The sequence below is a fragment of the Rhinolophus hipposideros genome (genome assembly GCF_964194185.1).
Source record: "Rhinolophus hipposideros genome assembly, chromosome: 2".
Taxonomy (NCBI): Eukaryota; Metazoa; Chordata; class Mammalia; order Chiroptera; family Rhinolophidae; genus Rhinolophus; species Rhinolophus hipposideros.
Genome location: NC_138048.1, coordinates 48,828,303 through 48,847,989, shown reverse-complemented (window position 1 = coordinate 48,847,989; position 19,687 = coordinate 48,828,303). Strand labels below are relative to the sequence as shown.

At 51.2% G+C, this 19,687-nt stretch overlaps 1 protein-coding gene across 1 annotated transcript in view; it reads right to left on the bottom strand.

The window, feature by feature from the left end:
- Window positions 1-19,687, bottom strand: part of PDIA5 (protein disulfide isomerase family A member 5) — an 83,013-nt gene that overhangs the window by 48,991 nt on the left and 14,335 nt on the right. Inside the window, exons 2-5 of the mRNA XM_081072179.1 lie at window positions 13,206-13,332; window positions 10,230-10,317; window positions 316-399; window positions 18-63 (exon numbers count right to left, since the gene is read on the bottom strand). Coding sequence (XP_080928305.1) covers window positions 18-63; window positions 316-399; window positions 10,230-10,317; window positions 13,206-13,332 — 345 coding nt within the window. The remainder of the gene's footprint in view (window positions 1-17; window positions 64-315; window positions 400-10,229; window positions 10,318-13,205; window positions 13,333-19,687) is intronic.

Here is a 19,687-nt window from a genome sequence, read left to right as displayed (position 1 = left end):
GAGGGAAGTAAATTTACCTTAAATGTCACAGCTCGGTTATATTCAGTATGAAATGCACCATCCCTGTCAAATGAGGAGAAAAAGGTGTTAACTTTAGGAATGGTTGTGAAGATACATACCTTTGGTTTCCTGCAGCATCTTAATAAGATTCAGCTATTAAACACATTTCAAGATTTTTTTTTAAAGGAATAATTGTAAACACAGGGGGAAAAATCATTCTGAAATTGATTTAACTAAAAAATCGCTGTTCACTGAGAATACCAATGAAAGCTTTCAGCACTTACTTGGAAATTGAAAATGACCACGTGTACTTACTGGTAATGGAATAATTCGACCTTTTTGTCCTTTGGGCTCAGGTCAACTTTCATCTTCTTGCACAATTTTCTACTCTCTGCATCACTAAAAAACACAAATGTCGGGGACCATTTGTTACCCGAGTCCTCACAAAGGAGTTGGCAGAATAAAATCTGCTGACAGGCTGAGAATAAGCCAGGTAACTTGGAATCTCAGCAGCAAGTGAGGACCTCACTGCAGATGGTCCTCAGAGAACTGGAAGGAGAGTAACCAACAGGATATGGGTGGATCGAGCAAGACAGGGCAAGCAGATGGGGAGGCTGTATCACTACATGTCAGGGGGGCCACACAGAGCGGTCTGGACAAAGCAAGTGCTCCAGAAGCTTAGAGGGTGGATAGCCCATTCTAAGAAAAACAACAAACTCTGTGGAGATCAGCGGTTCCCATTCCTGGCTGCTCAGGAGAATCACCTGGGAAAGTTTATAAAATACTGATTCCTTGGCCCTCCCTAGAGCATTACTTCAGAATCTCTGCCTGGGGCCTAAGAAGCTTTGGTTTTTCAAGTTCTAATGTGTGCCATATGCCACCTGCTACACACCATCGGACGAACATCAGAGGAAAATGTTCTACAATGTGGAAAGAGTTGCGAAATCTGACCAGGTACCGACAAAATCCAAAAGGAGAAAGGATAAGCTTCAGTGAACTGTTAGCATCTGCAATATCACGCTCTCGCAATTCTAATAAAAAAGTTTGTCGGGTGCCATTCACCGTTTACAAAGTGCTCATGCATGATCTCATCTAATCCTGGTTTCCTTCCTGTTAAACCAGTGGATCTCAAAATACGGCCCCTGGACCAGCAGTATCAGCAGCGCCAGGAACCTGTCAGAAAAGCAAACTCTCAGCCCCATCCCAGACCCATTGAATCAAAACTCTGTAGGCACTCGAGCAACTGTGTTTTAAGGAAACTTCTAGGTGATTCTGACATGTGCCAACATCCTGCACTGGCCAATCTCAAGGTTTGGCTTCCCCTGGGCCCTACACCAGACCCTCAGAAACCTTACCTGACCTCAGAGACTCCCCAAAACCTCACTCAGCCAAGTGTGCCCAACCGCCAGCCAAAGGCAGCCAGCCAGCCCGCCCAGCTATGTAGGGCCCTGCTCTTTGCTTCAGGGCCCATTCCCCAGATGTGAGTAGACTCAGTGAGGATATGTTCCCCCCGACCCCCCACCCCGAACCCCAGCTGGTCTGTGCTGACCACACTGCATGAGAAACTTCATTTGGCCAGGTATGACAGCCACCTCAGGGAAGTCCCTTCATCTCCCACCTGTTTACATACCTCACCACCTTCCACAGCCATCAGCCTCACACAGCTGTGCACCAGCCCCAGAACAGATGGACTAATTAAACCATTCAGCTCAATTCTAAAAGCAATGCTCATCAGTGCACAAGCAAAACTGTGGGACCTCATTTTAAGTGTAAATTCACAATTTGCAATTCAAGAAGCATGGCTTCCAAGAGGGGTGTGTGTGGGTCAGAGAGGGGGAGTGCCAGGCACTGTCAGGGCCACCCCCAAGCCCCACCTCCCCCCAGGCCAGGGGCTTTCCCTTCCTATTTAGTCCTCCCTGTGGAAGCCATCACTGTGGCCACTCAGCTGCCAGCCTCGGGCCTGGCACAGTGGGGGCTCAAGAACTGCGTGATGAATTCAGAAAGGGAAGACTCATGACACCGCAACGGTTGCTCCCCCATGGTGGTGAGAGCATTTTAAGGTAGGGAGTCCAGAGAGAAGGGATAAGCTGGGGGTGGAAAGGAGATGCAGAGGGCCGAGAGGATACAGCAGAAGGCCCCTGTAGGGGCAGCCCACTGCATCCTCACTGGAAACTCTTACCCTAAAGCCCTCCCTGTGGAGATGCCGTACGCACCTCCACCGACAACGGCCATTACAGGCTGGGTCTGCCCCATCCCACTGGCCTGTGGTGAAGCCACGTACATAGGCAGCGGGTTTGTTTGGGAACAACTGCGTCTGAGGTGCCCTTTCCCTGCCTGAGTTAATTCCCAGAAGACAGGGCTCAACTCAGGATATTCACAACCGTTCACTTGGCACTTTCCTTGTCCAGCTTTGTTCTACCGCACTCGTTGCTGTGACCACCTACCATCCACCCAACTGCAACAGCGAACAGTGCCTGGGGCAGGAACCCGGTCACCATGGCCCCCCTTAGCGCCTACCTGACATCCAGCAGGGGTGCCTGAAGGGCCCGCTCATGCTGAGGCACCTGTGCTGGCCGCTCAGCTCTGCAAGGCAGCCACTGGAGGGAGAAGTGCCACCCCACACTGGCTCTCTCTTCCATCAAGACTGGTGAGTGGCCTCTTCCTGTGACTTTCCCAAGGCAGAGAGGAGTCACAGGGCTCAGACCCATTCCGATCCCAACCCCTGCCTGCTCTGCCAGAACCCACTCTCTGCAAAAGTCTCTCTGCAGCCTGAGGCGCCCTGTGAGCCCAGACCAGGCTTCGAAGCAACGCTCCAAACCACCCACCCTGGCTGAGCGGCCTGGGAGGCCACAGCAGTTCTCCCGCCTACAGCTCTGGCCCCGACGCCAGCTAAGCCAATTGCAGCTGCACCATAGGATTCCTTGCTGCACACTCCGTGCAACCGTCTTCCCTCCTTATGTTATACAGGACTGTCGCCTCTCCACACACACACACACACACACACACACACACACACACGAATATGAATGCACACGCTCTCAGAAGGGGTCAGTGGAGAGATGGCTTCCTGTCCCCTCTGAGCGCCTCTGCCTCCCACCTCCAGCACTCCCTTCCCTGTGGTCTCCACATCACATCTCCATATCTGACCATGTCCCCTGACTGTCACCTCCATCAGAAATGTTTGCTCCATGAAGGCAAGGGCTTTGCTTCCTTCATAGCTGTGTCTCCAGGGTTACGACGCAGCTGGCACGCAGCAGGCACTCTGTAAATCACCTGAAGAAATGAGTGAACCACTGACGGTGTCTTGTCCGTTGGGAGGAGGCTCTGCACTTCTGGCTTTCTGGGCGCCGTCTGCTGAGCTCCAGGAAACCACCAGGTGACACTTCCTGACAGTACTTTCTGAGATCAGCTCCCCTCCCTCCTATGAGTCTGTCTCTCAGGGAGAGTGTGTGTGTATCTGCACTAATTGTGCAGTACAAACAATAAAAGTCATAAGAGTTCAAGAAGGAGAGAGAAATTATCCAGTTCGGGAACTTAAAAGGATCTGGGTTGAGAGATTAAGCACAATTAATTGACCTACTGGCTACCTCCTTCTTTCCTTCCCTTCCCTAGCCAGTGACTGAGGCTCTTGGGGTGAAGGGGGACACAGGCAGTGAGCAGGGAAAGGAGATGCTTTGCTGGAATGGAGAGGGAGGGAGAAAAGCACCCATGGATCACGGAGTGGACTTGTCATGCGAAAGGCCTCACCTGCCACTCTAGCCACCGGGGCTGCTGGAGCCCCGCCTCCCTCTGTCTGTTACTCACCCATGACTTGTTACATCCTATCCCATCCCCCCTCCTATGGCTCTCCTCTACAGGGAACGTGGAGAAAAAGATTGCAGAGGTCTGTACACACTTCCCTTCCCACCCTGGGCCCAGACACACACGCACGTAGGTGCTTTCATTTTAATTTGTAGTGGGGTGGCCGCTGCAGTGCGGAGTGGCCGCTGCAGGTACACTGTGCTGTGCGTACTAGATAATGTGCAGTGACAATCATTCGGGATACTAGCAACTCCCACTTGTGGGAGTCAGACCCAGAGATGAAAGCAGGGGGGGACACAGGAAGAAAGAGAAGAAACAGGGTGCTGAAGGCTCAGGAAGTCGCAGCCTAAGTACCAAACCTTCCCTGGAGGAAGACGCCACTGCCAGCTAGAGTGACTAATGGCTTCTAGATTTGGCTTTGCCATTAGCTAGCCTGTGACCTCTGGCGAGGCCCTTGGCTTCCTGAGCTGCAAAGTGCAGGAGTCGTCCACGTGAGCTGAATGGAGCTTTCAATTCCTCTACAGGGTCAAGTAGTACTAAAGCACCCAAAGCAGGCTGTCTATATCCTGACAGATAAAGCAGGAGCCAGACACCAGGACCGAAGGCTGTGAGGGCGTTTTAAGCTAGGGAGTCCAGAGAAAAGTGATAAGCTGGGGGTGGGAAGGAGACTGAGAGGGCTGAGAGTATACAGCAGAAGGCCCCAAGAGCCAAAGAGACCTGAACCTCCGTCCTCCCTCTCCTCGCCCCCAGACCAGATCCTCACTCAGCCACTCGGCCTCCTTACGTCCCCACAGAGCACAGGCAGCCTCCCGCAGCCGGGACAAAGCAGACTACACTAAGAAGGGGAGGCAAGGCCCCCAGCCTGTCTTGGCCACTGTGTGCCCTTGCCTCACGAGCCTTCCTGAGTTCCGTTTCCCCATCACAGAAGCGCTAGATCTCTTCTCCCATCTGCCAGGTCTGACGTGCCGGGATTCTGAGCAGATGGATCTGTGACCCCTGAGGAAAAGTAGGAAGTGGCCTCACCTCAGAGACTTGAAAATGGGAGACCACTAGGAGCAAGTGAGCAAGAAATACTGTCAGAGTGACTGCTAAGTGCCAAGTACCAAGGACAGCATGAACGAATACAGCTGGAGGACACAGGCAGGAGACAGAGAATAGTCCTGGAATAGCTGGCCCTTAAACTTGGACAGACCTTGGTGGCCACGTGGCTTTCTGTGACGAGGGACTTGCTGGGTACAGCAGGGGTTCTCCCAGGCCTGGCTATTCTCCTTGGTACCTACCCTTAAGAAGGCACATAGTAAAGTATGAATTATGCAGCACAGTTAATAACAGTGATGGGAACAGAGGGAGAGGAGCGTGCTTTCTCCTCCTCCATCCACCTCCGTAGCCCCGCAATTCTACGGCTCTGCTCCCCAGTGGGGGACACGTCACCCCATGAGTGCACGGCAACGTGGCTGGGAGGTAGCTGAAGACACACATCAACAGAGCACTTCTTCTGGGAGTCTCTTGGATCCCATGGTAAGTAACGCTAAACATGCTTATGTATAAAGGAGCAAATGCTACATTCAAATATTCTTTAGAAGAAAACATAATACTGCAAAATATGTTATGTCTACGCTGGCAGGCCGCAAATCTTGGATCTGAAGAGGAAGCGCTGCTCTGGGGGAAATAAAGCAGATGGGAGGAAGAGAACGGGGAAGAAGGAAAGCGTGATTAGAAATGACCCTAATCCCTCAGGAAAAGCCAGCAGTGTGCACAGATAAGGGCAGTGTCAGCCACAGGAATTAGCATCCGCGGCACAGCTCCCGCCTGCTGGCTCCAGCTCAGCTGCCCAGACAGCAGCACTCCACGCCAAGGCCAAGTCCTGATGCCAGGCTGCAGGGCACGAGGGGAATACCAACTGCCTCATACACAACCCACTTAACAGCCAGACAACGACCAGCAGCCAACCCGAGCGTGGCTGCTGCGGTCAGAGCCAGGAGGTGGAGTGAAGGGAAGGGAGAGCTGACAAATCCCTGGACAGAAGCCAGATACCCTACAGAACCCCACAGTGACAAGTTCCTGGGGTCCGGGGGAAGATCAACATGGAGGGGTTATGTGTGCCTATAGGCACGCATGCAGGGCTTGGGAGCAAACAGCCAGAAATGTGAGAAGAAGAGGAAAAGAAAAATCCACATAGAGAAGAGAGGAGGAAAAAGACCAAAAGAATGGTGCAGCAGGGCCCAGAGAAGTAAAGAGGCAACAGAAACTCGTCAGGGAGAGAACAAAGGGGGAGAGAGGAGGGACATTGACAGGGAAAGAGGAGAAATATATAAGAAGCAGATACCCAGAACAGAGAGAGACACAAAGACAGAAAGGCCCCCAAAAGACAGGAAGACAGACCCACCACCACCACCACATATTTACACACACACACCAAGTCTTGCAGCTTCTGGGATTTTCTGAACCAAGCTATTTAGGATGAGAGCAACATGGAAGATCCAACTCCAGGTTTCACACATGATTAAACAGGAGCCCAGAGAGGGGCAGCAACTTGCCAAAGGTCACACAGCTATTGACCATCAGAGCCTGGCCTCAAAGCCAAGCGGCCTGGCCTGCAGTACTACAAAATCCACAGCACCCTGTACTTCTTCAGGGTTAGAGCAAATCACCTATGAGCTGAGGCGCCCTCCCGCCCAGAACTTTCTGAAGGGGTATCCTCACAATAATCAAAGGATCCTCACCCAAGAAAAAACTGTTGAAGAAAAAACGCACCATTTCTAGTTCCCCCAGCTTCTTGGAATGCCCTGAACAAATCTTGCCCAGATGAAAGATAACCACCGTAGCCTGGGATCTCACATTTTAATTCTATTCTAAAAAGAACTTTCGTTTACCTGGTCCTCAACACACAGCTGGGAAGAAGGCAGAATATGTATTAGTGTCCCATTTACAGGTGAGGAAACAGACTCAAGATAACCATCCTATCGAGGTCATCGGGCTCGTACGTAACAAAGCTGACCCTTCGACCCAGGGCTCTGCCATTACAGATCCCAAATGCCTCGCACCAAAGCAGCCTTCTTTCGCCCCGAGATGCCCCCCATACTCTTCATCTGCCATTTAAGGGGGAAAAGCAGAGTGGTCTGTTCACCCCTGACCTTCCTATCATCCCACCCCAAGCTGTGGCACCCGCTTTCCAGCCTCTGACCTTTCGCTGGCAGGGCAGGAAGCAAAGCTGGAAAGGCCAAGAGCTGGGGAAGCTCAGTAGGGCCCGTGGGAGGGGAGGCGCGCTCTGGCTGCCCACCGGCTATTTAGCAGCAGCCACGATAAAATGTGAGCAGATGTTGGCTCTGTTCCATCGACTCACTCCACTGCAGGCAGCAGCAGAAAGCGGTCCTGAGGCTGCTTCTGCCCATCCCCAGAGCAGCTCATTCAGACTCATAAACACAGGCTGAATGCATTTAGAACAGCAAGAGCTGTCATCACTGAGCCCCGGAGTTAAGGAGGTGGGGGCCCCTAATGACTCACGGGGTACATTCAGAAGTCTAGGAGCTCATGCCTTTGGGGCTCTCCTTGTGGGACGGTGGACGGCCACCCAGTCCAGCCTGTGTGGATGAGGGCCCCCAGTTCTGTCCCTGGGGCTGTTCTGGGAAAATTGAGCCACACCTTGCCTCTGATTTCAAACTTGGACCCAGATATTCCTGTTTCCAACATAATCCATTAGAGCTCCTCAATCCACCTACTTATCTAAACTATTTTAAAAGCTAATTAACATTTCAGTTTATACTTCCACCTGGAGGGATAAACTGAGTGGCAACTACGCGGAACAATCTAGCTTTTTGTCTTTAGGTTACCTTTTTAAGCTCTCAGGTACCCCCTTGATTTTCATTTCAGCACAAGAGCCACTGGATTACTTCTCCCATTGGCACTTTTACTGATTCCAGACATCATGTCTCCAACGCGTCCTGATTTCTCATCTTCTTAGCCTGTCATTCACACAGAACCCCAGTCCCATTTCGTCCTGCCTGTCCAAGGAACAGCGCGGGACTGCAGCCTTCACACCACCCATCCAGATGCCCCAGCCGGTGCTCAGGGCCCACACCACGGGAGCGGCCTGCACGAAAGCCAGGGCACTGGAAAGCCCTGGTACTCTGCGGTCTTCACCCCCAACTTGCACTCTATCTCCTCTCTAAAGTTTTCTCAACCTTTCAAGGCAGAATTAAGTGACTCCCCCTCTATACCTATAGCCTCCACTTAGAGCACTTTCCACCTGGATTATGGTCACCTGCTTAGGTGTCTGTCTCCTCCCGGCATACTGAGGACACCGTCACCCACGTGCATACCTCACAGTGCACAGTGAGTGCTCAGGAATGTTTGCTGAGTGGACCCAGGTGGATGGGGCGACTACATCAAAGCTCTCCTGCCCACTTCTGCCACCTACAAGCCTCACAAGAACTCCCTGTGACGGGGCTCCATCGGCTGGGCAGAATTGGCATCGTCGTCAGCTCTGGAGAGTCCAAAGCACCCTGTCCCCTGATAGGCTCTGTCGCTCTGCAGTCACACAGCATACTCCTGGCGAAATATGGGACACAGACACACCCCTGGAAGACAAGAACCCTTCCAGGCCAACTCTAAACTAGAATTAACTAGTGGCTATGACCTCACCACCTGTCTAGAGATCAGTCTCTTCCGTTACGGTGGTGTTTAAACAAAGCTGCAGGTGTGAGGCTCACACGCGTGCACACGCGCACAGACACATACACACAAGCCCATCCAGTAAAGGCTGCTTGGCTACCCCTGGCCCTGGACTCATTCGGTGCTTTGTCAAAATATGAATCTCCTTCCATTCTCTCTCCAATCGCAACAGGCAGGACGAGCTTGAGGCCATCAAGTTCATTTGCAAAACAGCGGAAGTCAGATTGTAGAGGAAGAAGGGTGTCCTGGAGTGGAGCCCATACAAGCTCACTTAATCCACAGGGTAGTGGCAGGGCTGGTGACTCGCAACGTCAGCTATTCAAGGTTGCAAAGACCTTGATGGGCCATCCAGGAAAAGAACTGCCTCTTTTCCCAGCAGAGCCCCACCTCTTCCCCATACAAAGAAGAGTGCAATACTCTTGAGTGCAATTCTCCTTCTCCCTCCTCTTCCCAAACCCACGCTCCTGATAAACCCCAAGTCCAGGTAAGAAGTCGCCAGGCACAGTGGTTCTGGAGACGCTTCCTGTCCTCAGTCAAAGGAACAAATGCTGAGATCCGTCAAGGGCAGCAAGTGCCTTACATACGGGTGGTGCTCAATAAACGCACAAAGGACAAACCTCTTCTTAGCTGCCTTTTTTCTTGTGTTCATTCACTATCTGTGTGTCATTTATGTGTTTGTGCCAGTCTAAGCCAAACTGAGAGCTAAAGATAGGACAAGGGTGTGTGTGTGTGTGTGCCTGTGTGTGTCCGTGTGTGTCCGTGTGTCCATGTGTGTCCGTGTGTCCACGTGTGTCCGTGTGTCTGTGTGTGTGTGTGTGTGTGTGTGTGTGTCCGTGTGTGTGCCTGTGTGTCCATGTGTGTCCCTGCAGCAAAGCACTGAACACAGAGACATGGACATTATTCCTAACGATTGAAAGGAAAGGAAGCTGGGTATACTCTGGACTCCAGCTCCCCAACTCCAACGAACCTGAGGAATCCCATCAAGAGGCCCCGGCCCCACAGTAAGAGGCGGCCCTCCTTCCTAGGACTCCCTCCTATGAGCCAGCACTTGACTCTACCAACTTAACACTGAAGGAAAGTCTCTTGGAGGAGGAAGGTCAAGGAGGAAGGAAGTCAGAAAGGAGGAAAAGGAGCTCAGGGCACTGACATCAGGACAGGTGTTTGTTTTTTTTTTGTGGGGGTGGGCACAGGTCAGAGGAGAGAGCTAGAAAGACTACGCCACCTGCCCAGGACTGACATTTCTAACGGAGCCACCTCACAGGCCAAGGCCAGTTGGATCGGCCAGCTGCTTCCACCCCCTTTGGGCTGCAGGCAGTGGAGACCTCTGTTACAGGCCTGGGCTGGGGGGAAAGCCTAGGTTCTTGCTGCAGACCCCCCCTCCACGAGCAAGCCCACCAGGTGACCCTAAAAACAACCTCACCTCTGTAGGCATCAAGGCCCGCTCTATAAAACAAGGCCCCCTGTGCTACCAACCGGGGGGACAAAATCAAGTGGCACATGACAGAGTAAGAAGTAAAAGCAGCACGGACGATGGGAGGCAGAGGGGCGGGGCTGAGAATGACAGAAGGGAGAGCCAGAACCTGCCCGTCTCTAGTCCACGGGTGACCCTGCAGGCCTGCTACAGAGTGCTTTCTGTAGCATCTCTCTACCACCGCGTGTCTCCCAGAGTGTTAATCAGGGACAGTGCCCTATCCCACTCGCCAAAGCTCCCAAGTGCCCTGCCCTCCAGCCACATGCCCCATATCCCCAGGACATACCCACAATCTACCCAGCAAATGGTGCCTTGTCCTTTCACTGCCTGGGCCACAGTGGACAATAACCTGAGGTGACTTTCAGCTGCAGCCTCTGTAAAAAATAAAAAATTAAAAATTAAACATTTGTGCCCAAGTGCACCAGGGCCACCCCCTGCCATCTTCCCTCAGGGGCAAGGAAGGAAGGAGGAGACCAGTCCCCGAGGGGGTGAGGTTCTGAGCACCAGTTAAAACACTGTCCCTGTGCTCAACAGTTCTGTGAGCACAGCCCAGCTCTTCTCAGAAACCCCTGCTCCGGCCGTCCTGCCGGGCCCCTCCTCACAGACACAGAACCCCCACCTCCCCGGTCCTGTAAGCCACACATCACGCCCTCCTCTTCCAAGAATCTCTGAGCCAAACAGTCAACTGCCACTACAGTCTCGGACTCATTACCTTTCTGGGACGAATTCTAAAAATTCTGTAACCAAATATACAATTCCGTAACTGAAGTAGGGAACAAGTTTGCCAGCTGCGCACTTGCGTGTCCCAGCGCCCAACCTGGGAGCTGATGTGGGCAGGGACCAGATCCTTCCCTCACTTGTGTGTCACGCACTCATGTAGAGGATCAGGACAATCTGGTGATGAAATGTAGCTTACGTGTGACACCAGTCTCCAGTGGGCCAACACCAAGTGTGCCCAAGACACGTTTCACAGCCCACTCCCCTGGAAACGACAGGGGAAGAGCCAGCCCTGGCAGTACCTCGAAGGGTAAGCTTCAGGGCCGTGGGCTGTGCCTTGGGGCAGAGAGGAGTGAACACAAGGAAGGAAGTTTTCCGTCGGTCCAGGTGTCTGGGTAAAGCACCTGGAAACTACTGTAGGAGGGCAGGTTCTTCGATATGGAGGTTCTGTGGGCAGGATTTCCATCCTGCCAGCCTCCAAGGGCCCCTGCAGCGTGGTGGCTGTGGTCAGCGTGTCACCTTCCCCTATCATACCTATGAGCTCATTTGAAAGGCCCATCAGTCTGCTGCTTTCCCCCCACCCAAGACGATATGATATGTTCCAAAGCCAAACAGAAATGATGTCTGAATTATTTGCCTCCACAGATCTCTTTTTCTAGTGTGGATAATGGTAGCTGTTTGTGAATACAAAGCGTGCGGCGCCTTTCACGGAAGTGAACAAAAAGCCTCATTCTAGAACCATGCCAGGAACCCCTCCAACCCCCCAGGGCAACAGGAGGAGGGCTCAGCGGAGGTGGGAAAGGCCACGGCTCCACCACGCAGACGGGCTCCGGGAGGCGGGGGAGGGAAACTAAAGAAGAGCAACATGAAGCACCCTCCCCTACCCCTGCCTTTCAGCAGCGAACAGGGAGGCACTGCTTGGAAGGATGGGAAGGGAGAAAACCTAGGTACTGCACTGCTCCGAAAGCCTACTGACAGTCACAAGTCTTGAGGCAGGAAGGTAAAAAAATCACCCGTTGCCACCCGCCAAAGCAGGGAGGAGCTGGTAAGCGGGAAGCACGGGGAGCTCCACTGCCAACGACTGAGAGGGTAAGAAAATGAGGGTTTCAGAGAAAGCAAGACACTCCACGCCCTGCCTCCTGCCCCACAAGCCTCTACTAAGAGACCTCACCTTCCCATTCTCTAACTTGCCATAATCATTTCCTGGTCACAGAGGCCTCCGTCAGTGCAGAATTAATACATTTCTTCCTACCCTCCAGCCCAAGAACAAGGCAGAGGTGGTACAGGGCACCAGCTCTATTATCTACTAGCTGGTAGACCTCAGACAAGCCAGCTGTTCTCTCTCAGCTTCCTCACTTGTAACCTGGATGTTACCTGACAACCTGCACTGCCTCCCTCATGGCAAAGGAGCAAATGAGAGTATGCTGCAGAATCCTTGCAAGATGACAGGACCTACCCAGCGAAGGAACCAAATGTGCTCCTCGCTGACAACCGCCAGCGCCAGGAGTCCCCAAGCGGGTGAGTCCTGCTTATTCAGGGCTCTACACCCCAGGCCTCAGCAGCAGCTCTGCTTCTCTCTTGCCTCGGTTTCCCCCTATTCTTGACAGCAGAGAAATGCTAGTCACATGCTGGACTCCCAACAACCTCAGGAACCTTCTGCCAGGTCCTCAGAAAGGGAAAAGCTGTATGTGCCAGGGTGCTTAGAGGAGGCAGGCTTCAGGAGGGACACACGTCCAAAACATCCATCAGCCCCAAGTGCCAATGAATGTCGAGCATGAGCTGCAAGGAGAGCCGTGCCCGGAATTGGCCTAGCCACTGGCTGTTGATTCTCCGGGCAAAGAGAACTTGGCATCCTTGGGAGCAGTGAAAACATTTAACTCTGCTGGAACAACATCGACAGTCAGATGTTCAAAGCTGCAGCCAAGAGCCGAGCAAACCTCTCTCCGTCCACCATGCCCTCCCAAGCCCCAAGGTCAGAAGAGGCAAGCTGCTGCTCCCACCCCCACTAAAGCTGCCCTGTCCTGAGCTCAGAGCCACTGCAAACTCAGTCTCATGTTCCAATTCCAGGGCAGAACAGATGGGGGCCAGGCAGGGTCAGAGCTGCCAGCCTGGGGACGTGCCCCCAAGCCTGGGACCACGTTAGCTGGCAACAGGCCGGCCCAGGCTGTTAATCAACAGCTCTGGTGACGTAAGCTCTGGCAGGGCTGGCCTGTGCCTATCCAGGAACGTCCATTCCTGGGGTCCGCTGTCCTCTATCCTCCTTCAAACATACACCGTCTGCCTCCTGAGGGACTGCGGCACTCCAGAGGGCTTTTCCTAAGAAATACTTGTAAAAGGGAACTGATATGAACTCTCAGGGATCTAAAAGTGCAGAATTCCCACCCCTCCGTGCCTTTGCCCCTGTCTTCTGAGGAAAGCTGACAAACCCGGTGTCCCTCAAACCCTCTCTGAGTGGTTTCCTAAGGTCTCTGCCTCCCACCTCTGCTTCCCTTCCTACCCCATCCCATCCCCAGTGGATGATCCCAGGGCCAGACGGAGCACTCACCAGATTTGGAGTAAAGCACCAGTACATTATTCCGGGTCCTGAGAAGTTTTTTCAAGTCCTTGGGGTCAGAGATCCTCTCGATGAGTGAGGAGACCTTTGTGGAGCACAGCCACGCCGGCAGGACCACCTGGAAGCCAAGAAACCACAGGCGGTGAGCCTGAGCCCCGGCTCCCGGCCAGGCCCGAGGAAGAATGGGGGCCCACGGACATGCTGCATAGAGCACACTGTACTTCAGCGGGATAAGGGTACCCGTCTAACAAAACTGTAACTGCCTTTTCACTTCATCCCCTCTCCAAGACACCACCCCAAGACACCCCCACAAGACACTTCCCAGCCCACTCCCAGTGTCCAAGTCACCCTCTTCTTCGTGCACTTTATAGGGCTGTATAGAAGCACTTGCCACCCACTCAATCAAGACATCTCTGCACTGCACCCCAAATGCCACACACCAAAGCAATGTGAAAACTCCCTCCTACCTAGGAGCACCAAAGCACACAATCCACAGAGAAGTATGATCACCTCTGATGTTTAGGATGGTAATGGATGGGTGAGGGGTCTTCCGCTTTCCACACTCAGCCAATGATCTCAGGACATCAGCCAACAAGAAATGAGCCAGCTGTCCCCAAGAACCCCGAAAACCTTGTATGTAGAGGTACTAGGCACCTCTGTGGGCACAATGAGGGGTGGGCTAAAAGCAGGGTGAGCACGCGCGCATGTGTATGTATAATCTGAATAAGGAGCACTCACACAGCAGGTCCCCGCACCCAGCCCACACAGCTGGCCAACAGTCCCTTGCCTTGCTGGCAGAACACATGGAGTTACTATGTGGAGAAACTGACTAAGGAAATCTCTGCTAGGAGACATAAGGCAAAGATGGTGGAAGTCAGACCCTGAGAGAAAACAGGGGATTCAGGGAACGTCTACAAACTGAACCTTGAGATAGCCCATCCCCCAGCATCTCTTTCTCAGAATACGGCTCGTCTTATTCCCCCAGGCAGAAGATTAGACAATTTTTCTCTGGAGAAACTGAGAAGCACAGAAAAACAACCTAAAAACAGTGACTTGGAGATCCTCCAATGAAACAGTAGAGTTCCCACTCAAATACCCATTGTGAGGCCCTCTAAGTAAACAAGCGCCCTCCACCCCTTCCTACACTGGGTCTCCAACCTACAGAGCTAATGCCTTGCTCTTCAATACAGACAGAGAGCCAAGGTTCATCAGATATCTGAGGAAAGCCCTTAAAGCAAATGACAGAGATGAAAACAAACCAGTGGAAAGATGAAACTTAGATTGAAAAGAAAAGAAAAAGAATGGAAGAAAACAACGAAACTATTATTATTCTCAGAAAAATAAAACAGTACATCCATCAAACAGTAATTGAGTGTTATGAGAAAGGAATGGTCAAAGAGAATCAGGTAAAACCTTGGAAAGAAAAACTCACAGAAATAAAAAATGTCAATAGAATTGAAAGTAGAATTGGGCGGGGGGGGGAACTCCTAGAAAATAAAACAAAAAGATCAAGAAACAAAAAAAGAACTAAAGGATAAGAAAAATAAGATGGATCCATTAAATGCAAGAGCCAATTAAAGGAACTACAGAAAACAGAAGAAAAGAATTATCAAAGAAATAATTGAGGAAAACACCCCAGAATTGAAGGATGTGAGCTTCCAGTTGAGAGGGCCCGGCATCAAGAATAAAAAAAGACTCTCACCAAAGTACATCTTGAAAACTTTCAGAACACTGATGACAAAGAGGAGTTTTGAGTTTCAAAGAAAAAGAAAAACACATTTAAAAGACCAAGAGTCAGAACTGGCAGACTGCTCATCAGCACACCAGAAGACAGCGAAGCACTGCCTCCACAGTTCTCAAGCACGGTGATTCCCAGCCGGACTTCTATAACCAGCCAGACTACCTGGTAATTGTGAGTGCAGATTTACTCAGAGTTAAGATCTCACATGTGAAAAATTTACCACCAATGCACCCTTTCTACTGTGTTTCCCCCAAAATAAGACCTAGCTGGACAATCAGCTCTAATGCGTCTTTTGGAGCAAAAGTTAATATAAGACCCGGTCTTATTTTACTATAACTTTTTTATTATAACTTATTTATTTTTATTATAAATATATTTTATTTATTATAAATAAAGTTTATTTTATTATAAATAAACTTATTTCTTTTTTATTATAAACTTATTTTACTATAAGACTGGGTATAATACAATATAATATAATATAGTGTAGTGTAGTATAATATAATATAATATAATATAGTGTAGTGTAGTATAATATAATATAATATAATATAGTGTAGTGTAGTATAATATAATATAATATAATATAATATAATATAATATAATATAATATAATATAATACCAGGTCTCATATTAATTTTTGCTCCAAAAGACACATTACAGCTGATTGTCCAGCTAGGTCTTATTTTCGGGGAAACACAGTAGGAAGCTACTGGAACTCATGCTCCACCAAAACAAGAGTAAATAAAAAGATAAGAAAGACATGGAACCTAGGAAACAAAGGATCCAACAGAGAAGAGAGGCAAGGAGAATTACCACATTGACGGTGACGAGAAGCCCAGGACAACTGTTCCGCAGCCAACAGAGCAGCCAGCACAGAATGGAGCAAGGACAGAGGGTTATGGAAGAATGTGGTCAACAAAAACAGACAACTGTAGATGATCTAACATGCTTCATCATACTGATCAGTTAAATAATCCGGCCAAAGTTACACAGCTAATAAGAAAGAGCCAGGATGTGAAACCCAGTCTCTATTTGACCCCATGCTCTCTCAGGCCTCTGCCTCTTTGCAGCCACAAGTCTCAAGTTGAGCCTGAGCTCTACCACTTGATAGCAAAGAAGCCTCAGCAACATTACTCAACCTCCTAGAAGCTTAATGCCTCGCATCTGACATGGAGATAATAATACCTCCCTCGTGGGACGGCTGTGAGGATGAAATGGGATAACTTATCGAACATGCTTTATGAATCATAAAGCACTCCAATAGTGTCATTACCATAATATATAATACAAATTTCCATCTCAGCAGAGTAGAAGACAGAAATGCGGCCATATTCTAGTGTTTCTAAATATAAACGGCCATTAGATTTCAAGATTCCTTCTCCCCAGGGTAAATCCTTTCAGGAGGAGGAGTTCAGGAATTACTTCTCCCTCATTTTGCCCTGCCAGAGCTGTGTACGATGTCTAAAGACCACTGCCTTTATGCAGCCCACCTTGAGAACTCACGAAAATGTTAATTTTGCTTTATTATTACATGTTATTTACTGCTCCCAGAGAGCTAATCGACTTCAGATTAGAAAGTCTGTAGCTTAATGCACATAATTAAAGGAAAAACAAGAAAAGAATCTGTGGGGAACACACGTTGACTCTGTTCTGTTTTTACTTCTCAGGTAATCTGCAGTCAAGAAAACAACTGCCCTCGCCCAGTACCCGGGGACTCTGCCCCGCAGACCAGCCCTCCTGAGACTGGCAGGCACCCACACTTCTGGAACTGGGGAGAAGGAAAGGGGAAGGGAGGGAGGGCGAGCCCAGTGCCCACCTGCCCAGGCAGCATGCTGGCACATACCTGGGCCACAGAGAACACAGTGTCTGGAGCAGAAACTACAAGAGCTGAGTCCCATGGCACACGCACAGCTTCCTTCCTATAAAACCCAGTGCATTCCTCAGGTCATCTAGCCAACGGCCACCCTCAGAGTAAACAATCCATGTTCTAGTCAGCCACCAAAGTCTCTGACCCAGCGTCTACCCTCACACGACAGAGAACTTAAGCTCCACCAGAGACACACCGAGCAAGCTGACTGCTTGAGTACCATCACCGGCATGACACTGGGGCTTACACATGGGCAATGCCTGCGGCTGGGTATTTATGGGTATTATGCCTCCTCCCCCCTCCTTACCCTACCCCTAGGCTAGGAGCTCCGGAGGACAGACAGGGCCCAGAACAGTGTCTGGCCCCTTGAAAGCCTTCAGGAAATGTTTGTCCAGCAGATAAACATGACAAAGCACACAAGTTACCACACTCCTGACCTTTGCAGAGATCGCCCACTAGGAACATGTTACACAGTGAGTCTGTGGCAGCTCTCAGGAGACCAGGAAGGGACCAGTGACAGCAGACAGACCACAGCTCATTCACAGAGGTCTGGGCTGGAGCATAGTAGGAAAGGTGGGGTCAGGCTGGGGGTCTTCTAAGCCTGGCTCAAGAAATTCATTTGGCCATGACCTCAGACGGGGCAGCCAACAGGAAGCTAGAGGTAGAGGGACGAGCTGGGTGACTGTCCAAGTGGGAAGAAATGGGTCAATCCGAGAGCCTCAGGGAAAAACAACAAAACCCAATGACTATTCACATATAAGACAGGAAGAGAGAAGAGCTTAAAATGACCCCAAGGATTCTGGGCTAGGAGTGAGTGGAACAATAGCCCCAAATGGAAGAACTGAGAAGCAGCATCAGCAGAGACCTTAGTCTTATGTTCAGGCGTCGACCTGTGGACAAGACACCCCAATACAGGCATCCTCCAGGCTTGAGAGGAAACCTCAAAGCCAACGAGGTCTCTGGGGTCGAGGTTCAGAAGGAGAAGCAGAGGGAGGGAACACTTCAGTGAGGGGAGGAAGAAGGACAGAAGGAAAGTCGGGAAGGAGAGGCTGGGAAGTGTTGCATCAACACAGACCACGGAGGAACACACCACAAAGTAGGTGACGGATCCGTAGGCAAAAGCCACGGCCAAGTCCACTGGACACAGGAGCTTAGCAGCGTGGGAGGGTCAGAACCCAGAGTGCTGAGAAGAGAAAGCACAGCTGCGCACGAGCTGGGGGCGGGGGAGGGGGCACAGAAGGAGCACAGGTGGCCCAGCAGGGTCAGGAGAAAGACGGGCTGTCTCCATGGCGGACATCTGTGGGCACAGGAAAGGCAGGCTTTGGAGATTTGGGAGTGAGAGAGGAAAACCCGTCAGGATAGCCGGATCTGGGGGGACCCAGGGACTTGGGGTGCAAAGAGCTAAGACGCAAGGCTTAGCATCTCTCAGTGGGGAGGATGAAAAGCCCGTGTCTGGCCTCTGACAGACCCTCACCTTAGCAGGCACCCGCAGGGACAGCCAGGAGGGAGGCCCTTTCCTCCCTCCCCTAAGCCTAAGGGGACGCTCTCCCAGCCACTTAACATTCTCCTTTCTCCTCCACTTCAGTCTACTGTAACCTTTCCAGTATGCACGCTCCTTCCTTTCCTTCAGATGCAGCTCCCATGAGCCTTGGATGGCACTGAGCGCCTCCCTGCAGATTTCTTAAGTCACGAACCACAAACCTTGACAATAAGTACGGCAACAATAACAATGTTAATGATGCACAAACCCTCTGCTTTGTCATGCCCTCAGGGGACACCGGGCAGTGCTGAGAAGTGCTTCAGAAGCCTTTGGAGCCAGGCATGGAACTGCTTCTGGGCTTGGCAGGCTCTTTACATTCTAAGTCATTCTCTTTGGCGATAGAGGAGAGGGGAAAAATCCGCTCTGTTCACCATGCGAACTCCTTCTGATGGGCTCCAATAATTGCTTTCTTTCTGCTCAACATCCCGCAGCTTTAACAGGATTTGCATCAAGGATGAGCCGCCCCCATGGGCTAGGCTGAGACCCATAAACTACTCCACCAGTGCAGAGCAGAACTCCGCTGGGAAGGATGGCCTCCCTTTTTCTGCCACTGGGGAACACAGGACCCCAAAGCCAGGTCCCACTTGCATCAGAGAGCAGTGCCGCTGCCATCAGAGTGCCAGTCCCTTAGCTCCCAACCACTGTCACAGTGATGTACTCCGCTCAATACCCCAGACCGCTCCATCAGAGCAGCCCCTTCCATGCCCAAGCCTCTCCCCACTCCTCAGAGCCCAGCGGCACCCAGGGTCCCTGGCACAGAACCTCACCTCCACTCCACCACAGCGGGAGGCCATGGGTGGGGAAGAAACTGGGTTCCCACTTCATCTTCCATACTCCTTGCAGTGTTCTCCTAATAGGCGGCTGCCCATATCAGGGCCTGCCAGACAAACCACCCTCTGGCCTAGCAGCCCACGCTTGTTTGCTCCCTTTGTGGTTTTCCCACCCCTCAGACGCCATGGAAAGGGCAGTGCTTCTGGAGTCAGAAAAGCAGGGTCAAACCCAGGCGCCATCATGAAGCGCACGATGATCTCAGAGTGTCATTTCCGCACCTGTAACGTGGAGGGGACAATGCTGACACCTGCCTGGCAGGGTTGGTTGAGGATTAAACGAAGGGCGAATAGTACACAGAGAACCTAACATAATGCTTGGCATGCAGAAGCACATAATAATCGTAATTAGCTTTAGTAGTACCATTAGTGAGAGAAATCACAGAGCAAGGACAACAGTAAAATGGGCACCACCTCTTCCTCCCCAGGGCCCAGCTTGCAATCAGGCAAAACAGCACATCCAAGCAGGAAGAAGTGTGCACGTCCACACGTTC